Source organism: Chinchilla lanigera, unplaced genomic scaffold (assembly GCF_000276665.1).
Source record: "Chinchilla lanigera isolate Chin_1 unplaced genomic scaffold, ChiLan1.0 scaffold00001, whole genome shotgun sequence".
In the NCBI taxonomy this organism is placed as follows: Eukaryota; Metazoa; Chordata; class Mammalia; order Rodentia; family Chinchillidae; genus Chinchilla; species Chinchilla lanigera.
Genome location: NW_004955402.1, coordinates 12,463,349 through 12,489,870, shown reverse-complemented (window position 1 = coordinate 12,489,870; position 26,522 = coordinate 12,463,349). Strand labels below are relative to the sequence as shown.

Genomic DNA, 26,522 nt, shown 5'->3' with positions numbered 1-26,522 from the left:
ACGTCCACTCACAAACTCATCTCCAGTGTAGGAAAAGCAAAAGGAGCTGCTGACAGGCATCGGGGGCCTCCCACCTGAGCCCACAGCTTCTGCGGGGGTCCTGCGCCCCATGGCAACCTCACCGTCTCAGGGCTGGCCAGGGGGAGAGTTGGTATCGGGGTCCAGCTCTCTCTGGGGCTGCACTTTCTTCTCTTTTTTTTTGGTACCGGGAATCGAACTCACGACCTTGCGCTTGCCAGGCAGGCGCTGTACCGCTGAGCTACATCCCCAGCCCTCCTGCTTTCTTAAGCAAGCATTGTTAGAAAAGAAGAACAGCTTTGAATTCCAACGTGCAGCCCAGAAAGGTGTTCACACATGGTTACAACGTTACCCACATCCCGAGACCTTATGAGGAACGTTAAGAGCCAGAGCGGTAAGTTTCATTCCACCCGCAGGGTCCCAACCAACATCCTCACCATGCAAGGCAGCACTGTGGGGATGGAACCGCATTACAGGTGAAAAGCTGCACCACGGGCACCAACACTGCTGTGCCAGGGGCTGGGCAAAACGTCCTACTTACCAATTTCATAGAGACAGACGTGTTGGATTTCTCTCTGATCTACTGCAAGTTCCAGAGCTGTGTGGAAAGAAGTCAAGGCACTGTTGATCTGACACTGGGAAAGAGAAGGAAAAGTAAAACAAAACGGAAATTGAGTTACTGGCTGAGATCTGCCATTAATATTACAGTCATAATTCAAAAACACCTCTTTCCTAAAGAGTTATTTACACAGATAAAACGGGATAGCAGAAAGGGATTTAAGGATTGTGAAGAAATCCCTCCAATTTGCCACACAGTGTTGTGGGATTCACATAAGCACGGAGGATTTTTTTTTTTTTTTTTTGGAGACAAGTTCTTACTATGTAGTTCAGGCTGGCTTTGAGCTCACTATAGCTCAAGGTGGCCTTGAACTCATGGCAATCCTCCTGCCTCAGCCTCCCAAGTGCTGGGATTACAAGCATGTGCCAACCACACCTGGCTTTTTTTTCTTTTGATGACAGTGTCTCACTATGCTGCCCTGGTTGGTTTTAAGCCACGCTCCTGCCCCAGCATCTGAGTAGATGGGATTGCAGCTGTGCACCTCTGTGTTCACCTGGCTAGTGAAGTCCTCTGTTGAGGCAGGCAATGGATTCTACAGTGGGTCCTAGATCATTCCCACCCTCCACCACAGCACTCTTTTATGCTTGCACAAAAGCACCTCTTGTATTACAATTTTGTTAATCTAGATCTTGTCATCAGGTATGTTCAAAAAGCACAGGAACTAGAGTCCATCCTCTAGTGTGTCCCCAACCCTGGCCCAGAAAGTCTCCCACGGCACAGGGTGAATGCCTGCAGCTGGTGGCCTCCACCTTGTATGGTCCCTCAGCCTCCACGGCACAGCTGGCAGCCTGACACACAGCCTCCCAATGCTTCTGGTGACCAGATCCTCTCTCCCGATGCTGTAGGAATTGTGAAGGTGCAGACTGTGCTTCCAGCTTCTGTGTTCATTTACCGCTGCCCAGGCCCCAGCAGCCTCCCGAGTGTCAGTTCTACTTATTTCTACTTAAACACAGCCTCCCAGTTCTACTTATTTCTAGCTATACACAATTGTCCCCAGCCTGTATCTATAGTTTCACTTTCTGTGACTTCAGTTACATGTGGTCAACTGTGGTCTGAAAACACAGCATAATATAATAAGATATTCTGAGAGAGAGGCAGGCAGGCAGACAGAGAGACTGACCACATTCACACAACTTTTATTACTGTATTATTATAAATGTTCTATTACTTCTAGGAGTTAGGGTTAATATCTTGCTGTTCCTATTTTACACACTGAACTCATCCTAGGTATCACATGTAGGAAAAAAAATTCATAGAAGTGGTGTCATCAAAATATAAGGTGAATATTTAACTTTTTAAATAATTTATTACAGTAAAAGACACACTATCACTAATCCCCCTCAAAATACTCCCTTTACTTCAAACAGATTTATCCCATCACTTTTTACTTTCTGAAGCCATTCTGGAAGTCTTCTCTCATGAGTGTCTTTTTTTTTTTTTTTTTTTTGGTTTTTCTCCGGTACCGGGAACCGAACTCACGACCTTGCACTTGCCAGGCAGGCGCTTTTGCCACTGAGCTAAATCCCCAGCCCCCTCTCATGAGTGTCTTTTTGCAGCTAACTAGATGTCCCGAATGGACAGCAAACATCTATGGCAATTTCTGTCAAATAAAAGTATTACAGTGCGTCCTCATCCACTTCATTCGCCAGGTCTGGCCCCACGGCACTTCTGACTCTTCCCCAAAGTCAGCACGACCAGGAAGCTTCTGAACTGATTCACGACATCGAGACAACCAGCACAGTGAAGGCACAGAAGAAGACTTCCGAACTGCTTCTGAGAGTGGCAAGGACAAGGGAATGCGTGTGGGCAAAGTAAGGGAGGGATTTGAGGGGATTCATGACACTGTGTCTTTCACTATAACACATTTTAAAAAATGTAAACATTTGCCCTATTCTATCCTACTGCTTACGCAGGGTTTGGTACTATCCACGCTGCTGGGCACCGCTGGGGCTCTTGGAATGTTTCCCCAAAAATAAGAGCAAAATACCGTACATTCAGTTTTCTTTCCACTGAAGATTTCTTTCAAAGTCTGCCAGCCAATGCAACTCACAATCACTGAGTTGTGCAAATAGCCTAGATGCCCACCAGCCGATCAATGAATTTAAATACACACACACACACAGAGCAGAATACTATTCAGCTGTAAAAAGAACAAAATCATGTCATGTACAGGAAAATGGATGGAACTGGAGACTATTATGTGATGCGAAATAAGCCAGACCCAGAAAGTTAAATATTGCATGCTTCCTCATATATGAGCAATCTAAAACAATAAAAGAGAGAAGACTGGAAACTAGAAGGTAGACTCTTCAGAGACGAAGAAAGGGGTCAGGGAGGAGAGATAGAGGGGGTAATGAGTATGAAAATAATCAGAGTATGTTATACGCGTGTATGAATACACAGGGTGAGTATCATTATTCTGTGCTACAAACGTGCACTGAAAAAGAAGTCCGTAAGTAAGTCCACCAGCCTGATGCCACAAGCATCGGACAAGAGCACCTAGGAAGGTGTCTGCTGATGTGTAGCCAGCCCCGGGTAAGCGCTCAACACCACGTCCAACGCACCAGAGGCTCCACTCCGGGCCAGACCTGAGCAGCGAGCTGCTCTCCTTTCCTGAAAGCGTGGGCGGTGGGCCTCTCCTGCACTCCCTCCTGGGCTCCCCCATGTGGCTCCTCTGCCAGGAGCCTGCCCGGGTTCATCCCCTCCCCACGGCTGCAGTGGGCCCATCTGGGCACAGCCAGCGGAGAAGCAGCAGGACTCCACACAACCCCTCAGAGGAGGCCTCCAGACACCAACCAGGGCACAGTGACCCAGCGGGAACCTCAGGGCAGCTGGCAGCTCAGGGACTCTAAGCTGAGGGACTCATTAACTAAGGCCAAGGCCAGGTAGGTACACGTGTCCCTGTCCTAGATCACAAGGCCACTGTGTGTTTGGGGAGCCTCACACTGCAGCACTCAGACCCTGTCACCACCCGAATGCTGGCTGGGGACACACAGTACTAGCTCCTGCTCCCAGTCAGCTTAAGGAGCAGTTGGGGGAACCTCTGGGGGATGTGCGACACCATTCTGAAGCCAGACACAGTGATCATTTAAAAAAATTATATATATTTATATACATATATATATCCCAAATAGCAACATACTAAAAAATTTCTTTTCTGAGCGTGTGCGTATACACGCCAGACACTCGTCACACCCTTGCTACCTTTTCCCTGTCTGGACTGACAGCGCTTTCCGTGCCTCATCCATGCGCCCATACAACACATCTGCTGACATGAAGCTTGCATGAAGGTTCTGCTTCACAAGCATGTCCTATTTGCTAAGCAAAGGGCACTCGGCTTTCCCATGCAGGATACCTCCGGATAGGCCATCGTCACCGAGCTGTCCCCGGCTGCGGGTTCAGTGCATGACAGTGTAATGTCGCACTGCCCTTCAGAGGACAGAAAAGAACCCAGGAAGCACCTCTTGCACAACCATGACATGCCAGGGAGAGATGAGGCTCTGAAATACAAAGATGAGCCAAAGCAAGGCTTTGAGCGCAAGAAAAAGGAAACTAAGCAGGAATTCCTGAAGCAACATCAACATAGCCCTTTCAAAAAACTCTCTGAGACAGACCTGGTTAATTTCACTTTCAGAGGAAGTGAAGCTCAAACAGTTTAGGCAACTGGCCAAGATCAATAAACCAGGGTTTAACCAGTACTCAAATTCTGCTGTGGCTGCCTGAGAAATGTGCTTTGTTCAGGATATGTGCATGCAGATGTAAGTTAGTGATCCTGAAGTAAGGGGCGCCACCTGGATTACATGGGTGGCCTGGAAATGGAGTCACCTGCAGCCTTATAAAGAGGGGCCGGAGGAGCGCGTGACACCTGGAAGGGGAGCGGCACTGTGGCCAGACCTGGAGATTGGAGCGATCCGACCACAAGCCAGGAAAGCTGGTGCCTCGGGAGGAAGGGAGGCCCCAAAGACACTGATTTCCCAGTATCTGCGAAAATCCAGTTACCACCTAAACCTTCTGCCACCCAAAGTGGAAGGTTTTGCAAACCAAAGAAAGAGGTGAACAAACCCAGGATTGCCCCAAATGCAACGTATTAGGGATTTACAGGCCAGAAGAGGTCTTGGGCAGCAAGAAGGCAAGAGGACTCCAACACCCCAATGCAGGACAAACGAGGCTGCATGCTGAGCTAGACAAGGGTGACCTGTAGACAGTGGGAATGTGCTTGGGTCTGTTCAAAAACTATCAACGTGTCAAGCATCAGTTAAGAAATGTTCGTCTATCTTAGACTTTATCCTATAGGTTTGGAATACATGCCAGGGTCACCTTGCAGGCAATACGGCAGTTTAATCTTTTTCTTTTTTTTTGAGACAGGGTCTCACTGTGTAGTTCAGCCTGGATTTGAACTCACTAATATAGCCTAGGTTGGTCTCAAACTCATGGCAATCCTTCTGCCTCAGCCTCCCAAGTGCTGGGACGAAAGGCATGCACCACCACACCCAGCCACAGGCAGTAGTTTAAAATCCAAGATGGCCATAGTTATGTCAAGGTGGATCCCTTAGACCCAAGGAAACAGATTTTGGATTTCTAACCTCCAGACTATGTGACAATATCTGTTGTTTTGGGCCAGCAACATGTGACACAGTCTTAGGATAAAAATACAATTAATTTTTTAAAGATCGAACTGTGAAGAAAGCGCCATGCTCCTTCTGTTAAGAGACAATGGAAGTGTAAAGTACAAAAACTATACCACAATGCTGAATGATAAGATCCTACAAGCAGGTAGAACTATAAAATTAATTCTATCCCCACCATTCCTTGATGAATTACAATGGGCAGCAATTAACTGAAGCAGTGCAAATATGCGTTCCCTTGTTTTCATCAAAATAATTTAAAATCACTGATAACCTATGTGAGTTGTTATGACTACAAACTAAAAGTATCTGTCACAGACAGAGAAAGAAGAATTATCCTCAAGGGATACCTGATTTGGCTGAATTTTTATTTTTATTTTTATTTTTTTTTTGGTTTTTGGTTTTTCTCTGGTACCGGGAACCGAACTCACGACCTTGCACTTGCCAGGCAGGCGCTTTGCCCCTGAGCTAAATCCCCAGCCCCCTTGGCTGAATTTTTAAAAGAAACACACATATGCTGGCCTGAAGAGAATACAGAAAATGGGCTGGTACAAGAAGGCCACTGCGCCAGCGTTCGTACCACACCGGCTGTGTCTTCTCAACTGGGCACTGATGAACCGGGTCACAAAAACTACCTGAAGCTTCAGGGTCTTCATTGGTAAACTGACGAAAATGTTCACTTGCTTTACCCGTGTTGAAAGCCAGGAAGAACAAAATGCATATGTCTTTGCCAAATTAAAATTAGTACAAATTAGTAAATTAGTAAAATCACTGCACTGTGACCACAGGGGCAGACTGTGTTTTCCAGTAATGCTAGCCTTCCTCCTGACAGGCGTACTCCCAGGCATTTTCTCATAGCATGGCAACTGTAACACGGATCTGTTGCTCTCTGTTTTACTCTGAGTGCTCCTGGTATGTACGAAAAGACTGGATATTTCCAAGTTGATTTTGTGTATGTCACACTATTATACTCTTAGGAATTCTCATAATTTAAACTTTTTTTCTCTTGGATTTTGCACAAAGGCACACATATCACTTGCAAATAATGACAAGGTTCCTCGCCCTCTATAATGGACTTGTTTGTACATCAGCTAGGAGCACCACTTAAAATATGGAATCATGGCAAATCCCACACACATCCTGTTTTGTTGTTTTTCCTAGTACTGGGGGTTGAACCCAGGACCTTTGCACAGAGTTATAGTCCCAGCTCATTTTTAAATTTTTTATATCAATATAGGACCTTGCTAAGTCACTAATTTGCCCAGGCTGGTCTGGAAATTGGTTTTTGTTTTTTTTTTTTTTCCTTTTTTTTGGTTTTTCTCCGGTACTGGGAACCAAACTCATGACCTTGCGCTTGCCAGGCAGGAGCTTTTGCCGCTGAGCTAAATCCCCAGCCCCTGGTCTGGAAATTGTGATCCTCCTGCTTCAGCCTCCCAGGATATTGGGAATACAGATGAGCACCACATGCAGCTTTTTCCTGTCTTTAATGAGGTATTTCTAATATTGCACTAAAAAATCAGATCTGCTGCCTGCTTTCTGTTGACGCCATTTTTGAATAAAAGAAGAAATTTCTTATTTGCTAACAGTTTTGTCTTTTTAAAGAAATATGGATTGGTAGTGCCGACCATTAAATACAATTCATAAGATTACATGGCTTTATCACTTCCTTAACACTGTAAATAATAGGAACACATTTCCTGAGGACAAACAATGATATGAGTGGCAAGTGACAAGCTGCATGTGGTGGTGGCCTTTACAGCGGTGAGTGAGCTGATGTAGTTCAACTGAACGGCTGCATCTGGTAGTGGCTTTAGATCAGAACCCAACACTTACTTCATCCGCATGTGGCCCATCCATTACTTTATTTACCACTTCTGTCTGTGCCGCTTTACTGCACGGTGCCCTTGTTGCAGTCACAGTTTTGGTAGCACATAGCTAACCCTTGCCAAAATGAGTAGGAAGCAAACATCACGGAAGAGCGTCTTTGAAAAGGAGTGAAGGCCTAATGATGAGGCAGTGGGTGTCTCTCTGCTGCCGATGAAAGGAAAGACAGAAGAAAACACCAAGAGCTCTACTTAAATTGCAGGTTCACTGAGGAATTCACATTCTCCAAGACTGCTCTGTATCATATGCGGTGACATGCTACCCAACACTGCCAGGAAAGCTTCCAAACTGCTTCGCTACATGGAGACCAGACACTCTGCAGGGAAAGAGAAGTCTCTGAAGTTAAAAGAAAAAGTGAACGTGAAGAATAGAAGCAATTATTGAAGGCCACACTCCATCAAACGCGCCTGCACTGAGAGCAGCATTCTTAGGGGCCAACCGCACTGCTAAAGCTCAAAAGCCTTTTACTATTGGTCAAGAGGCTATCCTGCCTGCGCCTAAGCACACCTGCTGTGAGCTTTCAGGGGATGCTATAGTTCAAAAGATGGTATGTGTCCTTCTCTTAGCACCATACCTAGATGAACTGATGGCACAGCAGAGGAACTTTAGGCACAGTTGTTCCAGAGGGTGGAGTCACTGCGGTGTGCAATTCAGGTCAACAAGTCTATCAATGCTGCCAAGGAGCAATGCTTGCTTTTAGGTGGTATTTTCAAGGGTGTGCATAAGGATATGTTAATGTACTCTTGTCCCCAACCAACACCACAGCTACAAATCTTTGAATGATTACATGTCCAAAAGACTGAACTGGTCATTTTGTGCTGGTATACACAAGGGTGGGGCAGGAGCCATGACTGGACGGCTTTCTATCTAGTTTCACTACTTGGGTCAAAATGTTGCTTCTGAATGTGATCCACAGGGATCACTGTGGATCCACAGGGAAATGCTGGCTAGCTAAAAAATATCACCCAAACCCACAAATGTCACCCGAGTTTTCACAAGATGTGAGTAAAATTATGAACTACACACATCTTCTCTTACACACGGAAGAAAGCTACCTAAACGTAGGTCCCTCCCCAGAGTTGCTGAGTGATGAGGGCCACTCTAGTGATTTCTTTTAGAAAAATTCACCACTGGCAGCACATTCCAGTAACACAGAAGGAGCTGCAAAACTTGCTTACTCGTGGGACATATGTCCCCTGTTCAAAGAACTCAGTCTGTCACTTTGGGAAAGAATGACAACAACTGTGCTCAAGTTAGCAGACAGAATGGCTGCATTCAAAGCCAGACTGGGATTATGGGGAAGACAAGTACACATTGGGATTTTTGCTGTTTCAAACAATCGTAGAGATTCTGAAAGAGGCTGAGACAGGGCCTTCTTTCTCCCAGCTGGTGCATGATTGCCTGTCTCAGTTTGCAAGAAAGTTTGAACATCACTTCCCAACCACAAAATGCCTTTGTGAGTAAGTCAGGTGAGTCAACTCTGTCTGTCCTAGAAGAGAATCAAGGGCTGAAGTCACAAATGACAGTGGCTTTAGAAGTATGTTTGAGACAACTTCAAGTTTCCCTCAATTCTGGATGAACGTCAAGGCAAAATATCTTGACTGCCACAAAAGCACTGAGAAGCCTGCTTCCATTTCTAGCCTCTTATTTTTGGGAAGCAGGGTTTTCTGCAGTGATAACAACCAAAACGAGATGACAGAGTAGAGTGTACATAGGCAACACACTTAGGGGTCACTGCCCTCTGAAACTCACTGATGACTCCCAGATGGGACTATTTGCAGGAAAACAACCTCAGGGGTTGATTCTGCATTGTGGTGACCTGTATATCATTACATACTACAAGCAATAATAATAGCAACAAAGTACACAATAAATGTAATGTGCTTGAATCATCATAAAAACATCTCCTCTCCCTGGTTCCTGGAAAAATTAACTTTCATGAAACTGGTCCCTCATGTCAAAAAGGTTAGGGACTGCTGAAATAAGCCCTACTAGGTTATCACATGCCATTTAAAAATATAGTGTTGGACCAAGCATGGTGGCTCACATTTGTAATCCCAGATACTCAGGAGGCTGAGGCAGGAGGATTATATGTCCAAATCCTGCCTGGGCAACATAGTGAGATCCTGTCTCAAAAATTTTTAAAAAGGACTGGGGATGTAGCTCAGTGGTGGAGCACTTCCCTAGCACGTGTGAAGCCCCAGGTTCAATCCCCAGTAACACAAAAATAAAACCAAAAATAATAACTCTTGAGTTTCCATGTCCAGAATGAAGGCCTACACACTTTTGTCTAGCACTTTGGTATCAGGATCATGCCATGCTTGTAGAACCAGCTAAAATATTCCCCTATTTTCTGTGCTCTACAACTACATAAATGTCTAGCTCATTTTCAGACACCAAATTTTTTAACTGAAAAATAAATTTGAAATGTTTAAATCGCTACATTTTTTTTTCTTAACAGGCAGTGAGTATAACAAAGAATAGTAAAACTTAGTCAGTACTTCCAAATTCCAGTGCTAACTCCCTAACCAACACGTCTTGGATCTCTGGAAATAACTTGTTTATGCTCTTAGGGGATGCTGAAATATATAAATTTATGTAAATAAAATGCTCTTGGGAAAGAAAGGTACTTTGTCCTTAAAAATAAGTGCAAGTCACCTGGTAACAGTTCTAGGAAATTATTCACAATGTTGTTTTGCAACATTCAGAATAAACACTAGCAGTAAGTGGCAATTAAGTTCCCCACCAATTGTTTCAGAGGCACCAGGAGAAAGTCCAGGTTTTATCTACCAGGCATAAATAAAAGCTGTTTATGATAAGAGTCTATCCTAAATGTAAAATGATGTATTCTTGCCATTGTGAATGGGACTGTAATTCATATGTCTCACTGCTAGGCAGCTTTGATTTGAAAGTGTAATATTCCTGTTACCTTGAGCCACTGGTGGTATGTGCATGAATGCCCCATCAGATGGCACGGGAGAAGGGGCACAAGCTACTTGATGGGACAGTCACGCATGTACCACCAGTGGTTGAAGCTCGTAGGAACACGATAAATCCAAAACAAACACTTCTGTGTCCTTTGGAGAGGCAAATACAGAGGCCTAGAGTGACTAGGTAACATTTTCCATTCAATTTAAAAAAGGTTAAGTTATTCTTATGAAGGGATTCTCATGTATCTCTTCAAAACATTTTGAAAATAAAGATCTTAAAGATATGAAGACATGAAAAAGCCCAAATAATTATCAGTGCCAGTGCATTAGGCCTGGGTTCTACTGATGTTATGTTTTGTTTTACTCAAAAATTTTCATTAGGTCCAGGTATAATGGTGAAAATCTGCAATCCCAGCACTCTGGGAGGTCTGAGGCAGGAAGATCACAAGTTTGAGCACAGCCTGGGCAACTTAGTGAGACCCCATCTCAAAAAAAAAAAAAAAAAGTGCAAGATATATATCTCATTGCAAAGGCCCTGGAGTTCAATCCCCAGTACCAAATAAATATTTATTTCTCTTTAGCAAGGCCGGGCTGAGAGGATCACTGCATGATGCGGCTGCCCAGTAAAGGGCCCTATCTCTAGAGCTATAAAAAAACACAGAAATAGAGACAAGGCCAAATTCTTTTGGGGACTGGCCTGAACCATAGTACCAAAAGGACATCAAGTTCCAGACGCCCCTAAATCCATAACGACAGGTTCCGCTTCCCAGGCAAGCATTTTATGCCCTTGTGCCCCCTCCAAATTGTGTTTAGCATTAAAGGATGAGAAAGCTCACAGAGCCCTCAGTTTGGAGCCAGTCTGTGGCACTAAAATAATGCTGCTGTCTATTGATTCTGCTGGCTTAGGCACCAGAGAGGAGGGAAGGCTGCAGGGACAAACCCCAGAATGCAGTAGTCCCTGCGGTTACGGCTGTGCGAAAGATGCATCCTGCTCTGTTTGCAGCTCTAATGCACATCTGCTTCTGAGAATTGTCAATTCTGGTAAAGAAGTCTGCAGCTTGTGAAACACAGGTACATGTTATCTTCTGATGTTTTAAGTAACTAGGAAGCACAAAGGTAGTTCAACGTAGGCAGAACCCACGAGAGGTTAAGAATAAATGAGAGAGAGAGAGAGAGAGAGTGAGTGTGTGTGTGTGTGTGTGTGTGTTACAGAGAGAAGATAAAAGCGCAAAGGTAAAAATCCCAGAGCTAACAAATTCTCTGCAAGAAAGCACAGAGAACTGAGGACTGCCACACTTGGATAAGAAAGAAACTCATGGAATTCTGGAACCAGTATGCTTGAACATAAAGAGTCCAAAATTACAGAAAGGAGTAAGAAGTTCTGGTCTGCTATAGCACAGGAGGGTGACCATAGACAGTGGTAATGTACTGCACTGTTATGTTTGGGTATGGGATGAGCCCAGGGCCCATGTGTGGGGGCTTGGTCAGCAACGTAGCAGTGTTCTCAATGGCCCTAGACAGGTGACTGGATCACAGAGTGCCAATTTCAGATGTGGATGTGAACCACTGGTGAGTACATAGCTGAATGGGCCACTGGGGGGTAGGGCCCGCTAGCAGAAGTAGGGTGGGATGGGGTGTGCCTTTATGGGTATATCTCATCCCTAGTGACCACTCCCTAGTCCCTTCTGCTTCCCACGGCTGCCATGGTTAAGCAGCTTTCCCCTGCCACGCCCTTCCGCCATGATGCTTCTGCCTCACCACAGGCCTGAAGCAACGGAGCCCACTTGAAGCCTCTGGAACTGTGAGCCCAAGGAAATCTTTCCTCCTTCACGCTGTTTTTTTTAAAAATGTATCCTGTCACAACAATGGAAAGCTGACTAACACATGCTTATCTCAAAAAGTTAGAAGAAAGAACTTTGAAAGCGTCCGCCACACAGAAATGATAAATGTTTGAGGGCTGTGTCTAACCTGATATAAATACTACATGAGGAATATATATATATATATATATATATATATATATATATATACGGAAACATCATGCAATGTCCCATAAGTATGTAACTTTTAATTCTTATTATCAGTTAAAAAATAAAACAATTAAAGTATAAAAATATCATAAAAGCAAAACTAACAGGAATTCAATATGATACTATGAGAAAATATACGATTTTACAAATGAGTTTTGAAGGGTAGGCAGACATGGAGAATGCTATTTTCCCAAACGGGACTCTGTATTATCCTCATCCCCAGAATGGGAGTTTACTATATACTTACTAGCACTAGGAAAGTGAAGAGTCACAAAGAATTGGGACATGTACGGGACAGATACGTGGAAATAACATTCACAACAACAGAAAAACAGTGAAACATGAAGACCATCTTTTAAATCTGATACCAAGCAGAAGTATTCTTGGAAGCATACAAGCAGAAACAGAAACCAGGAAGAGCAAGGATAAACACGGCCCCAAAAGGCAATGGGAAATAATATCTCTGCATCAAGTACAATTAAATATGGATGAAGAAATTTAAGGAAAACTAGAAACAAAATGATAATAAAATGATAAAAAGCAAATCTTTCTAAAAAGCAACGAGAATCCAAAATCTAAAATCCAATAAGAGAATCCCAGTCATATAATTAAGAAAACATAAATTAGTATGTTAAAGATATTACTTTTTTACAAACTTAAGAACAGCATTCAGTTATATGTTTAAAAAGCAGGAATTGGAACTTGGTGTGGTGGTACGTGCCTGCAATCTCAGCACTCTGGGAGGCTGAGGCAGGAGGATTACAAGATTTGAGCCTAGCCTGGGCAACTGAGCAACACCCAGTTTCTGTGCAAAGGTCCACGTATTTGAGCCCCAGTATCACTACAATAAAAACAAATAGTGAAAACAGAAAACTACAATATAAAACTGAGACTGATGTGATAATAAGTATATATATTAAAACAGAAGAAATAAGTTATTAAAGAATTGACTTTAAAACATTACTTAACAGCAAAGCTATAGAATTCTTCTAAATGTCTGATATCACAGTTTAAACACTTAGATTTCTCTAAAATATTAAAAAGATTCTGTAAACCAACTCCTTAGAAATAAATGAGGTTTATTTCCAAAGCCTAATAACGACAAGCTCCCTGAATCTTTACATTCACATTTAAGTGTGTGTGTGTGTGTGTGTGTGTGTGTGTGTGTGTGTGTGTGTGTTATTTGCTAATAATGAATGGACAGAATGTTTGTGTCTCTCAGAATTCCCAGGTTGAAGTCCTGTACCTCAGTGTGCTATGGTCAGGAGCCGGAAGCTTTGGGAGGGCATGAGGGTGGTGCCCTCCGTGAATGGGATTGGTGCTCACAGAAAGGAGGCCTGAGGGTGCTTCAGTCTTCTTTGTACCCGTGAGGGCAACCAGGAAGGCTTGTAGGTCGTACATTTAGGGCTAGGATCCATTTTTAGTTAATTCTATGTCTAATGGGAGATAAAGGTGCAACGAGCACTTTCGCATGAGTCTTCAGTTGTTCCAGCATCGTTTGTTGAGACTGTTTTCTGCCACTGATTTGTCTTAGTGCCCTTGTCCGAAGTCCACTGATTATATATGTGAGGTTTCCTTCTCAGCTCTCACTGATCTATATGCACATTCTTATGCCAGTGTGACAGTCTTGACTACTTTGCAGTAAGTGTTGAGACTGGGAGTCTGAGTCTTCTGACTTTCCTCTTTTACAACTATCTTGGCTATTCTTGGGAATCTTGTTGCAGTTTCTGCAAAAAAAGCAAGCTGTGATATGAGGGGGAGGGTAGTGCTGCTGATCAAATCAAGGCCCTCGAGCATGGTAGGCAAGTGTCCCACCACTGAGCTATACTCCCAGAGCCCAAGCCGGGATTCTTATAAGGGCTGTATTGGGATTTTGATAGAGACCTGTAACTCCATGAGGGAAGTACTGCCATCCAGCCCTCCTGAGTCTCAGGAGACATGACCTGAGATGTCTTTTCAGTAATTCTTTAAGAACCATCTTTAAGCTGCTTTAATCTGCATCATTGTGGACATAAAAAAATAATACATAAAACTATGGGCCAAAATACTGACGCTGACATCATGCACAAAATAATGAGTGGCTGTACTCCGGCCTACTATTCCTTGAGGATGATCTCTCATCATGTAACTAGAACAACACAGCTGTTCATATTCTTTGATCCTAATGATTTCCGTGGAGCTATAATGCAAGGAAGCTCAAGAGAGAGAGAGAAAAGAAAATTATGCTACGATATTTATTATAGCAATTGGTATCGGTGATAGCTAAATATCCCAACAATAACTTTGCAGCAAGAGGGAAATATCACATTGTCGGCAAATGGATATCTAAACAGCCAGCTTGCAAGTCAGTTATTTATAAAAATGATACAAATGCATGCAAACGTAAGATTTGGAAACAAAGTACATAGAATCTCAGGTGTGTTTCTATTCAAGGTCACAAAATAATTTCAAGTGAATTCACTTAGAATTTAACCAGTGATGGGCGCTTATGTACAAGAAGTTGCTTAACATCTTACACGATGATGTATGTGTTCTACAGCGAGACTCTCCTTGTCCCCCCAGCCTCAGAAGGGAGTCCGTGACCACAATGCTCACTTACGTGCAGTTCAGGGCTAATGCTGAGCATCAAAGTGGTTTTGGCTATCAAGGACGACCTGGGAGAGATGGTGCGCTTCACCCCTGCCCTTGGGGCTGACGCAGGCTAGGGAAAGCTCATCTGCCCAGGCGCACTTAGGGAGCTTAGGCTAAGCTCAGCATTAGCCTTTTACCTGCTTGCCAACCCCACAACCTGCAGAGAGAGGGTTAAAAGAACAGCAAGTGGGTTTTACTTCTTAGCAGTCTGGGTTGCTATTATCTTCTCATTCCAGTGAACAGTCTTTAAACCCCACAATATGGATTTATCTCACTGGGAAGTGAAGAAAAGTACACCCTCCATCTCCCCTGCATCAGATCAAATCAATCCCTCATTTTCTGTGCTTCTAAGAATAAACAGCAAACCTATTTTTTGGTTCTTAAAGTAATTAAGAGAACCACGTAGGCTGCAGGAAGAAAAGACTACAATTAACAGACCTTCAGGGAATTATTTCTCTTCCTGCAGTTGCCTTTTCCCCGCTCCCATAAATAACAACATTACATCATGCTGTCAAGGCGTGCTATGCAAATGCAGGAGGCCGGGGTGCCCTTCACCAGCAGAGAAAGCCTGCCCTATCTGGGTCCTCCAGCACAGTTCCCTGCTCCTGGGGCCCGCAGGCCTCCTCCTCTTTCCTCTGTCTGGTAAATAAATCACCCCAGGGCTCCAGGTTCACTTTCTGTCCCTGCTGCAACCCATGATGGGCTACAGAATGACACAGCTCCCAGTTATTTGTAGGCACTGATGAAAAATATAATTTTATCTTAATAGAAGTACAGTGGAGAACCAGTACAGCAAGGTTTTGAAAGCCCCACTCCACCCCAGATGATGACACCTAAAAGCCCAGTGGGCGGCAGGTGCAGAGATGGGGCCCGCCCCCGCCCCACCTCCCCACAAACCCTGGAGGGAACAGAGAGACCCACCCACCTGGGAGGAACCAGGACACAGGGTGCCCCGAAGGAAAGGCAGACCATCAGAGCAGTCCCTGGGGGCGGGGGGAGGGCGCCCCCAGCACTCTGCCTTCCTCAGCAGGAAGGGCCAGGCAGGAGAATAGAGCAGCTGCAGGTAGGCACAGAAAAATAAATACAGCAGCTGCCAGCAAGAAAACCTGGCACAGGAAGGTTGCAGAAGCAGCCAGGTCTAGCTGGTCCTTGTCCATGGCAGAAGGCACTGCTCTTTACAGAAACTGTTCAAGCCTCAGCTCTGACAGACTGCAGAGCTCATGGATCTGGGGCTCCCTCACAGCACAGGCCACAGCCAGACCCATGCGCTGTTTCTCTGTCCGCCTGTGCAGAAGACATACATGTGCATGTGACACAAACAAGACAAAGTTCACTGTGGCACCTTCTGTATGGCTTCCAGTCTTGTGCAAACCTCCATTCTGTCCCCACTGAAGTGACGGTGGGTGCATCGGAGAGTTTCAGTGAAGGGCCCTGCCAGGCAAACTTGTGAGGTGTAATTAAACTCTTCTTGTTGCTATTTTGGCAGTACTGGGGATTGTACCCAGGGCCTTCCCCAGCCCTATTTTATTCTGTTTATTTATTTTTTTTGAGACAGGATCGCCTGAAGTTGCCCAGGCTGGGTTTAAACTTGGGATCCTCCTGCCTCAGCCTCTGAATTATGGACATCCACCACCACACCTGGCTAATTCAGCTTGTTAAAAGACATCCTTGAAATAAAAGTGTTGACTCTAAAAAAAAGAAACTCATTCTTTAGCCAGCATGAAGAGTTTAAATACAGCTAGCTGTCTGTATCCATGCGTTCCACACCTGCAGGCTTTCCATCTGCAGATCTGATCAAACATAAATTGGCAAAAATATTAAACACAGAATTGTATCGGTACACACTACACATGGATAGGCTTTTTTCTTATCATTATTCCTCAAACAATATGCTCCCCAATGATTTACATAGCATTTACATGGTCCTAGGTATATAAGTACTCTACTTAACCTCAGTGATCACTTAATGTAAGTGAGGAGATATGCAGAAGTCGTATGCATATCCTACACCCCTGGATGTAAGCCTCTAGGGCATCCACAGCTTCTGATATCTACAAGGGATCCCGGAATCAATCCCGCATGGATACTGAAAGCTGAGAGTATCTGGTTAGGGACTCTCCTTAGAAAGCCATCCTCTTCTTATTTGTTCAACCAATACACATTGTGGGCCAGTCTTCTGCTCGATGCAGACCATTCAGCTGGCTGTGAAAACTTGACAGTGTCCTCATCCACACTATTCACCAGATTTGGCCCTATGTGACTTCTCTCTCTTCAACAAAGCCAAACCCAAGGTTTTCAAAAGTCAGCACGTAGGATATCCACAACTATGGGGCTCAAGTTCAGAAGACAGTTTCAAAGTAGGTTCTAAAAATCGCTGCATAACAGCAGCCTCACTAGGCTATGTTTATTAACTTTGCAGATCACTACTTTCAGTCATTCAAATATTTGGGCATTTATTTAGAGATAGACATTAAAATTAACTACACTACTAACTTATTGTATCGTTTAATATGTGAAAATATGCATATTCAGAGAACCAAATACACACACACAGTGATCAACATATATGAATATTTAAATTTTTAAAAATTATTACAGCAAAAGACACATTGTTGTTAATCCCCCTCAAAGTAACCCCCTTGTTTTGAATGCACTGGTCCTGTAATTCTTGCCACTCTCTGAAGCAGCTCTGGAAGTCCTCTTGTGTGTCTTTATGAGGTGTGATCACAGCTACAGTGAAGCTGCTGCCACGTGCCATCCAAGGGAAAGGCAAGCTCGTAAGACACGACCGAGTGGCCTCTCCCACCTATTCACCCGACTTGACACTGTGTGACTTCTGACTCTTCCCTAATGTCAAAATGACATGGAAAGTAAATGTTTTAAGTCTATTCAGGACACTGAGGCAGCCAGGAAAGTGCAGTTGAAGACTCTGATGTAAGAGGACTTTCAGAACTGCTTCAGGAAATGCCAAGAACAATGAGACAAGTGCGTTCAAAGTAAAGACAAGTATTTTGATATTCTGAGGGGGATTCATGGCAATGTATCTTTTACTGTAATGTCTGTTTTTAGACATTTGCCCTATTTCTTTGCTCACACTTCATACATGTACATTAATGCAAAGTAGGTTGTTAAAACCAAAGAGTAGAAAAATTTTAAAAACATGTACTGCTTAAAGAAAACAGGACCAGACAGAAATAAAAACAGCTTATTAAAATATACACCATGTCCAATACTTAAAAAAAAGGTTCATTAATCACTTCTGTCTAAGGCCAGGGATATAGCTCAGTGGCACAAGTGCCTGCCTGGCAAGTTCAAGGTCCTGAGTTTGATTCCTGGTATCAAAAAAGAAAAAAGGTGAGGTTTAAAAAAAAAAAATCACTTGCATCTGAATAGACTTAACACTAGTATAGGTTTAAGTGGATAAAAATTAATGCAAAAACTAAAACCAATTATCTACCTGCTCACATTTAAAAGTTAAGAATATAAGTCATGCACCAAATACCTAATAGTTGTTTGCAATACATAAATTTAGGAAAGAGTAAGTATGTCTGTTATGCTATTAGCCCCTATAGCTAGTCACATACCCATTTTGCCAATTACAGCCCTAGCTTTATTGCCAGCTCTTAATACCAAGATAAATTCTTTTTGCCAAAAAAGAAGAGAAGAAAAATTGATACCCTACCTCCCAGGTTTAAGCACTCAGTAAGATGCTATAATGCTTGATACAATGTGTCAACTTGAGAAGTTTAAAAGCTTAATTCAGCAGGGAGCCAGGATCCTTACTTTGTAAACATCCTGAGCTTGTGGAAAAGGAAGGCATAGAGATGGTGTGGGTGTAAAGATGGTGTGGAGTGGATGGCCTGCATACAATACAAGGTAGGGAAGGAGGCTTGCTTCTCCCCACTTTTGCTCTTGTTGCTTCTGCTGTCTTCCACTGCCTTGGACTGCTGCTCCTGTGCCATGCCACTCTGCCTTGGAGCCAGCTGAATATGGACTGAAACCTCCACAAACTGCGAGCTAAATAAACCTTTCCTTTCTTGATTTTGGGCATTGGGTATTTTATCTCAGCAACGAGAAAAAAATTACTAAGACAGGTGCACAACTACCATCACACCTGTCACTTCGACAGTGGTCACCACATGCCGTAACAGTAACTGAGAAGGACCAGAGGAGAGGCCAAGACTTAGACCAGAATGGGAGGAAGGACACCTCTGCTGGGCGGTGGAGGCTTCGGGCGGGGCACTGCAGGATTCAGTGGGGACAAGAGGAGGCGGTGACAGAGGAGAATTCTTCCTGCTCCCACCAGCTGAGGCGCAGCATTCGACAGCCACATGACGGGAGACTACAGCAGCAGAGAAGAGTGACGCCACTACAACCAGGCTCACGGAAGTGCAGGAGAGGAGCAGCTCCACTACAAACACCCTCCTCCCACGTGGAGTGGTCCCAAATGATGAAGGGCAAGGTAAGCAGAAGGCCTCCCTGCTCAGACGAAAGTGGCAAGTGCACGGGATGCACAAACAACAATCACAGAAAAGCGGAAATTGGTGGTCCTCCAGTGAACTAGTCAGTCTTGAGCGCAAGCTGACACCAAAGCTGCTGCTGAACGTGTTTGGCTTCCCCACACACCAACTCCCCACGGGGAATGTAACTGTTACATACTGCAAACATGAAGAGCAAAAAGTTAAAACTGGCAGATATTTTTTAAAAGATGTCAGTAAAAGAGTCTGGCAGTTTCTGAAGAAACTGAGTGTCACACGCTCTGTGTTGACAGAAAGCTCTTAGGGCCCTCGATCACTCATCTAAATGCTAACTGACACGGAGAAGGAGTTTGTGCAAGCAAATTCACCAACAGAGCCCTGCACACTTTCACAGGAGAGTCAGGGCTTCAGAGGTGTCACAGAAGCCATACCCCAGCTCCCGGGACCGAGTTCTTCAACCGCAAATGAAGGGTGCCATCTTCCAGTAACTTCTGCCACTGTGGCTCGGGAACAGTAGTGAAATGCTGATGTGTGAGCACCTTCAGAACAGCAATCGTATTTCAAGAAAGCGCTCAAATCTTTTCATCCTTTGGGAAGAGCTAAATATAAACACCACATTTTGCTTGTCCCTACAGTTATTAAACAAGAACAGTAATAGATCTTATGTCCTTTCCCTTCAAGCCACTTAAGTAAGCAACCTACTTCACTGCAAAGGAGTTCTAACATCCAGTACCTACTCTCTAAAAGGAAAGGAAGCTGGGCACAATGGTGCACTTCTGTAATCTCAGCACTCTGGGAGGCTGAGGCAAGAGGATCCCAAGCTCCAGTCCAGCCTAGGCAACGTACCCATTCAGCAAGACCCTATCTCAAAATGAAAAATAAAAAAAGGGCTAGGTACTCAGCACAAAGGTCCTGGGTTCAGTACGCAGTACTACCAAACAAACAAAACCTTAGAGGCACAATGAGAAGTATACACATGTAAAAACTGTACCTGTAAGAATCCTCTGAGGAGTTGCAAGTTCCTTCTTCTAGAACTATCCTGGCAACAGTGAAGGCCCACTAGCTTTTGGCATTGCTCCATCCCTTACTGGCAGGACTGTGGCACAAACTAAAATCATGAGGCTGTTACGTTTTTTGGGGGAAAAAACTTGAACTGATGAAAAATTAAGGATATTTTTAGGATAAATGTTGAAGTAAAAATTAAGCATTTTCATTTTAAAATGAAAAATTAACTTAGCAGCAAGCATATCAAAATATAAATTTTACTTTTCTGCTCAACACCTTCAAAATACTGTGAAGCGTTCATTCATCAGTGGAGAGAAGGAAGAGATTCTAATGAGCGCCCAGTGCTGTGGCCCTCAGCATACACCGCTGTGTTGCACACCATGTTCAGGGTTAGGTTCTCACCACCAGGCAACAAATCTCCGCTAAACGCTGAATCTAGAACAGGCTCAGTATTCCTCACCTGAAGGCCGGAGACCAGAAGTGCTTTGAGTTTTGGATTTGGGAATATTTGTGTATGGAGATATCTATATAAATATATAAACAGATCTATCTATCTGTCTGTCTGTCTATCTATCTATCTCCATGCACATACATAATACGGCATCTTGGGAGTGGAGTCTAAACTTAAAGTTCTTATGTGTTTCATATGCAACTTATACACACAGCCTGAAGGTCACTGTACACAGCACTTCCAGTGCTTCTATGTTGTGACTCAGACCCATCACATAAGGTCAGGTGTGTAATTTTCTACCTGTGGCATCAAGTTGGGGCTCAAAAAGCTTCACGTTATGGAACATTTTGGAATTTGGATTAGGGATGCTCAACCTGCGTTGTGATATTCAAAGCACCTCAAAATGTACAATGCTAGCTTTCTAAGAAGTTTCAATCTAAGAAAGTACTCCTCCTATACCCAACGTTCAGTTCAGAAATAGTCAGTAGAGCATGAAGGCTTAGTCTATTTAAAATTTCCTTCTACAGTCTTATTTCTTTGTGCACAAATTCAAGAGAACAGAAAAATTTAATAGGAATAGCCTGAGTATCTTTTCCTGCAAGTAGGGCCACCATCTGATCTTGAAAGGAAACTAATCTTCCCTGACTGTACAAGAGATGGATCAGAACCATGCTTTGTAAAGAGGAAGAGAAAGAAATGAAGAAATACAACCAAAGGCTCCTGAGTTTGAATCCAAAGAAAAACCATTTCAAGATAATAGAAGGAAAAATAACTCAAACATGGGTTTAAATAATTCAAATCCTGGTCAGCTTTCTATACAGTTCCAGTGATCAACTATTACCATGGTTGCTAAGATATATTTTCATATATACATGCATATGCGGGGGGCTTTGAGATTTAAAATTAGAAAACTGCTCTTCAGATTTAAGGAGTCACTTCATGATGGAAAAAAGAAACAATTGTAGAGCTGCCCTGAAGAAGAAGAAAGGGAGAGGAAGGGAAAGAAAGTTGAAAAGAAAAAAGAAAGAGGAAGAGTGAATCATCCTTGAGCTCATGAAACAAATCATTCTTCAGCAAAAGAAAAAAGAATCTCCAGAGGTGCTCCTGGAAACCACTGCAGCTAAGTTCTGGAGGCGCGCCTGCTCAACCCAAGGACAGCTGCTCTTAAAACCGCAAATGGATTTGCTGGTAAGTATTTGTAAGGAATGGGTTGGTATGACATGAGTTTAAGAATGGTTCTCATCAATGCCATCTCTCCCTCTTGGACACATGTATATTATTATATTTAAAACAGTATATAAATAGAATTCGTTTCATATATATTTCCTTGCCTGGATTAAATTGTTTAAGGTACAGATTTTTTTTATAATCATCTCTTTATCCCCAGTGCCTTGCAAGTTGTACACGTGAAATCATGCATGGGGTGAAGGGTTATTTGCACGTTTTCAGGATGGTAGGGAAGGTAGTGAAATAAGTACTGGAATAAAGTTCCTAGAAGAAGTAGAGGAAGCCAATATACATAAGCACATAGGAAAAAAATATTTTATTTCTAGACCTTTTTAGGTGGCACTTGGGATTGAACTCAGGGCCTTGCGCACATTAGGCAAATGCTCCACCACGGAGCTCCACCCTCAGCCCTAGACTTTGTTTCTCAACTTTCGAAAGAAACTGAGAAACAAAGAGGAGGAGAAAAATAAAGCATAAGGGCCACCTTCTTCATATATATGAAGAATCTTTTCTCTTGTAATTTTTTTCATGGGTGTGAGCAAGCAGGGGAAGGAGAAGAGGAAGCCTCCAGAGGCCAGGCAAGTTCTGGTGTTGTACAGGGACTCCTAGGCTTGTTGCTGGGAAAGGTCAGAAGTTTTGGACTCCCTCTGGGTACCCATCTCCTCTACATAACCTGCAGCTTATGCTTTATCTCTGCTCAGGGTTGCTCTGCAAAGCAAGTGGGCCTGTGCGTGAAAAGCTCCTGGCCCAGCACCCAGCCAAATGAAGCGCCTGAAACATGACAATGCTACTATTATCTCAAAGCTGATGCTGTTCTGACATTTAAGGTACTGACTTTTGTCCAAGTCAATTATTAGCTCAGATCAAAATTTAGAACTAGTTTATTAGTAACCCAGAGAGGAGAAATTGCATTGTGTGTTCTCCACCTAAGTGACTTAATAATGCTCATATGCTGTTAGCTTCAAGCACCCCAATCATGTCTCATTACCAATGAGGACTCGCCCCTGCTTCGCCCACAGCCTGGAACAGAAGGTAACTGACGAACACCCTGGCTTCCTGGAAGAGCCTTCCTCAGAGTGATGCAGTGGAAGGCACAAGAACTCCATGTTCCTGGGCCTGCGACATTTTGGCTCAGCCATGCTGGGCCCCAAGCAGCGCTCAGGGATGTGATCATCAGCGGCTTTATTTTAAAAAGACGAGGAAGGCACTGTACCTCTAATCGCTGGATCCGTCCCTTGAAAAACATAAAGAGGGAAGAATTTGGATACGCAGCTTCTTTTTTGAGAAGAATTTCCTTAGCTTCATCCAGGCCTGCTTTGTTATCGCTGCCATCCAAGGCGAAAAATGGGCGGACGACGGTGTGGTACCAGAGGAGAGCTAGTCTGCAGAGGGAAAGACAGACTTTGAGCGCGGTACTCGTAGATTCTTCCCCTTTTCAGACACAGCATTAAGTGCTCTCCCCCGCCACACTCCTGAAAGACTTACTATGCAGTCTTCAAAGAACTAAAATCAGAGTCTTTCCCATATTAGTTTTGTCAGTATTTGGAAAACTGGCACAACATGTACATCAGCATACTCCCATCAGGTGAGAAGAGGCAACACAAGCATTCAGCTTTGTTACCCCTTGGAAGTAGACTGCTGAAGATAAACTGATATAAATCCCTGAATTCGACACTTTAGGAATCAAAGCAATGCACAGTCACTGTGAACTCACTGCCCCTTGTAATAAAAGCTTTTACTTTTCGTAAAAGAAAAACGTGACTTTCTCTTGTGCTTACAAAAGTTACAGAGTGTCTCAGAATACAAATTCAAATATAGAACCCATAGTCACAAATTATATTACATTAAGTTAAAATAAGTCAGAGGAACAGATGAAAGGTCCTTTCTATTTAAAAGTTCCTTACTTAAAACTCATTAAGGAAAAATGTTGGGATAAACTTAGTGAACAGAACAGTCACTGAGATCCGCATTAATGAAAAGACAAAAATGTTTAGCCTGCACACTAAATATGTTCATGTAAATATATACACCTAATGTGCTCATAAATTCAGTTCACTTATAGAAATCACACTAACATTAATTCCACTCATTTCTTTCTCACAGATAAGCATGAAATAATATTAAAATATAAACAGGAATGATCATCAGCTACAAATCTGTTAATTCAAAGAATAATGGACCATTAGAATGAGTTTAGGGGGCACAAATATTTTTCGAACGAAAAATTTATGGTTTTTAAATAACAATCAACTGATTAAGAGTTAACATCCTAACTCCTCAGTACTGATGAGTGGAAGTATGTCTTACCAAGGTTCTCTCCAATGTCAACAATTTTTTAAAAAATTTTGACAAGTAGTGTTACGTCAGACAAAGAACAGCTAGTAGCTGATAAAACTGTTCAAATCACAAATGGTAGTTCTTGGCCAGATTGAGTTTGTAAAATGACATCGTTTTAACCTATGTAAAAGCAGGTACTTGTCTTTGCTCTGCATGGTCACACCAGTTCCCCTCCACTTAACAGTGTAACATGACCCCATATAGAATAGCACAAAATATCCAAGCCACACGTTAACAGACCAACTGACCAACTACAAACATCAAGGCATCAAGGCCAATGATCCAATACGAGGATTCTCTATAAGAACAAAAATTTCAGACCCACAGAAAAGGCTTATCAAACTTGTATCTGATAAATCCAAATCATGATCATGCATCTCAGTGACTATGATCAAAGCCACAAAGACTGCATATAAAATCACTGGAGGGTAAATGATAAGGTCACTTTACCTGGTGACAATACAGGACTCATGAGTCCTAAAGAACGTGTCTTGTAGTCTAACTAATGCAGCTTACACCACCGCCACCAGCCCAGAACATGGTCCTGGTTGTAGCTTTAAGACCTTTACTTACTTTCAACACTATATTATCTACCAAAGCATTGCAATATAGCTACTCACGTAGCTAAAGGGGCCTTCATGTCCTTACTTTCGCTTGCATACATCAGTGAAGAAAGCCCCTGTAGGCGGTCTCCAGGAAAACCCAGCAGGTTGATGATTTTGAGCAGGTTTGGGGGCACCATGGATATGCAAAGGTGAAAAAGGCCATATCCAAAGCTCACAGCACCTTTCAGTCTGTTTAGGGACTCCTCAGTCACCCCTTCAGCCACAATGTGATTATCATTTGCAGCATCAGAAGTCAAGGGCTCTTCAGTTAGCTTCTTCTGATACAGTTCCTGAAGGGCATTGATGTCCAGGTAGCACTTATTGTAAATCTTCCAGGCTTTCCTAAGGATCCACCCACCTTTTATGTATGCTATAAAGAGAAGGGGAGAAGAGCACTCAAAAACAGGCATTCACAGAGATCTTTGTACTTGACTAATAAGGGATACTGGAAAACAACCTGAAAATCAAACTTTTTTAAAACGTTAAAATGATTACCTATCACTGCACTTTGTTTTCTTCATAGTGCTTTCCTATTTGCTGTTGATCTCCTTGTACCAAACTGTGTGACTGTTTGACAAGAGTCATGAGGCCTTCTTTCTCATTACAGTTGTTCATTATTGGTGGAAGCCCCTCTGCAGTAGCTTGGGCACAGTACACAATACAGGAGGGAGGAAAGCTGGGGGAGTCAACTGAATCCACATTTTCTGCAGGTCTCCTGTGAAACCCTCCACTACTTCTCTGAATTACTGTGGTGTTTTCTTACGAAACTTTTCTTTTTTTTAAACAACGTATGTATTTTTATACCCCAAGAGAAATAGCTTAGTCTAGTTCACTGCTAAATTTATACTCAGTCACCAAGCAAGGCATCTTTGCCAAAAACAATAAGACAAACAAACAAAAAGAATTAATTCATATCTACTGGGTAAACAAGTGACCGGTTTATTACCAAGAAAGTCATTCATGTGAAATGCAGAATTGCAAAGATTACCCACCTTACCTACATCCCATATCTCCTGTGTGGCTGGACCCTACCCGACTGGGATGGCTTTGTTTGGTCTGTGACAGTGGTGTTCACCCACTGCCCCAGCCTAGAGAAATCCACAGTGAAAAGATTACCCACACCCAGGGTGAAAACTGATTATTTTAAAAGTAGCTTCTTTTACTGCCTCTTAGCGCAATTTATTAGCAGAGCCCTCTTGAAAACAGCACAGAAAAGACTTCAAGAATAGGAAGTGAGATGTGGGATCCAGCACCCAGTGGGCCCCACTGGCACCTCTCAGGCAAGCCCTCACCATCCGGTCCACTTGCCTGTGAATATTTTCACCTTCAGATTAGGGGGCCAGGGGCTGATGTACCTGTTGCTATCTCAGTGCACCAACACCACTTCTTCAGGGAAGGGTTTTCTGTGGGAAATTCACTGTTAAAAAAAGTTCCCTCTTAAGCACGGAAGAGAGCTTATCCACTAAGGACTGTTACTAATATGATACCACTACTTGGACCCTCTCGCAAAACCAGAAAACATCAGCTGTCCCAGACTCCCAACCCTCTAAATAGCAAAATTGAAGTTATTAGAAAATTCCAACCCCGGGGCTGGGGATTTAGCTCAGCGGCAAAGTGCCTGCCTGGCAAGCGCAAGGTCGTGAGTTCAGTTCCTGGTACCGGAGAAAAACAAACAAACAAAA

At 43.3% G+C, this 26,522-nt stretch overlaps 1 protein-coding gene across 1 annotated transcript in view; it reads right to left on the bottom strand.

The window, feature by feature from the left end:
• Ttc39c (tetratricopeptide repeat domain 39C) overlaps positions 1-26,522 on the bottom strand; it is a gene marked incomplete at its 5' end in the record, with an annotated part of 94,421 nt that overhangs the window by 13,403 nt on the left and 54,496 nt on the right. Inside the window, 3 exon segments of the mRNA XM_005372710.2 lie at positions 560-653; positions 23,112-23,280; positions 24,856-25,210. Coding sequence (XP_005372767.2) covers positions 560-653; positions 23,112-23,280; positions 24,856-25,210 — 618 coding nt within the window.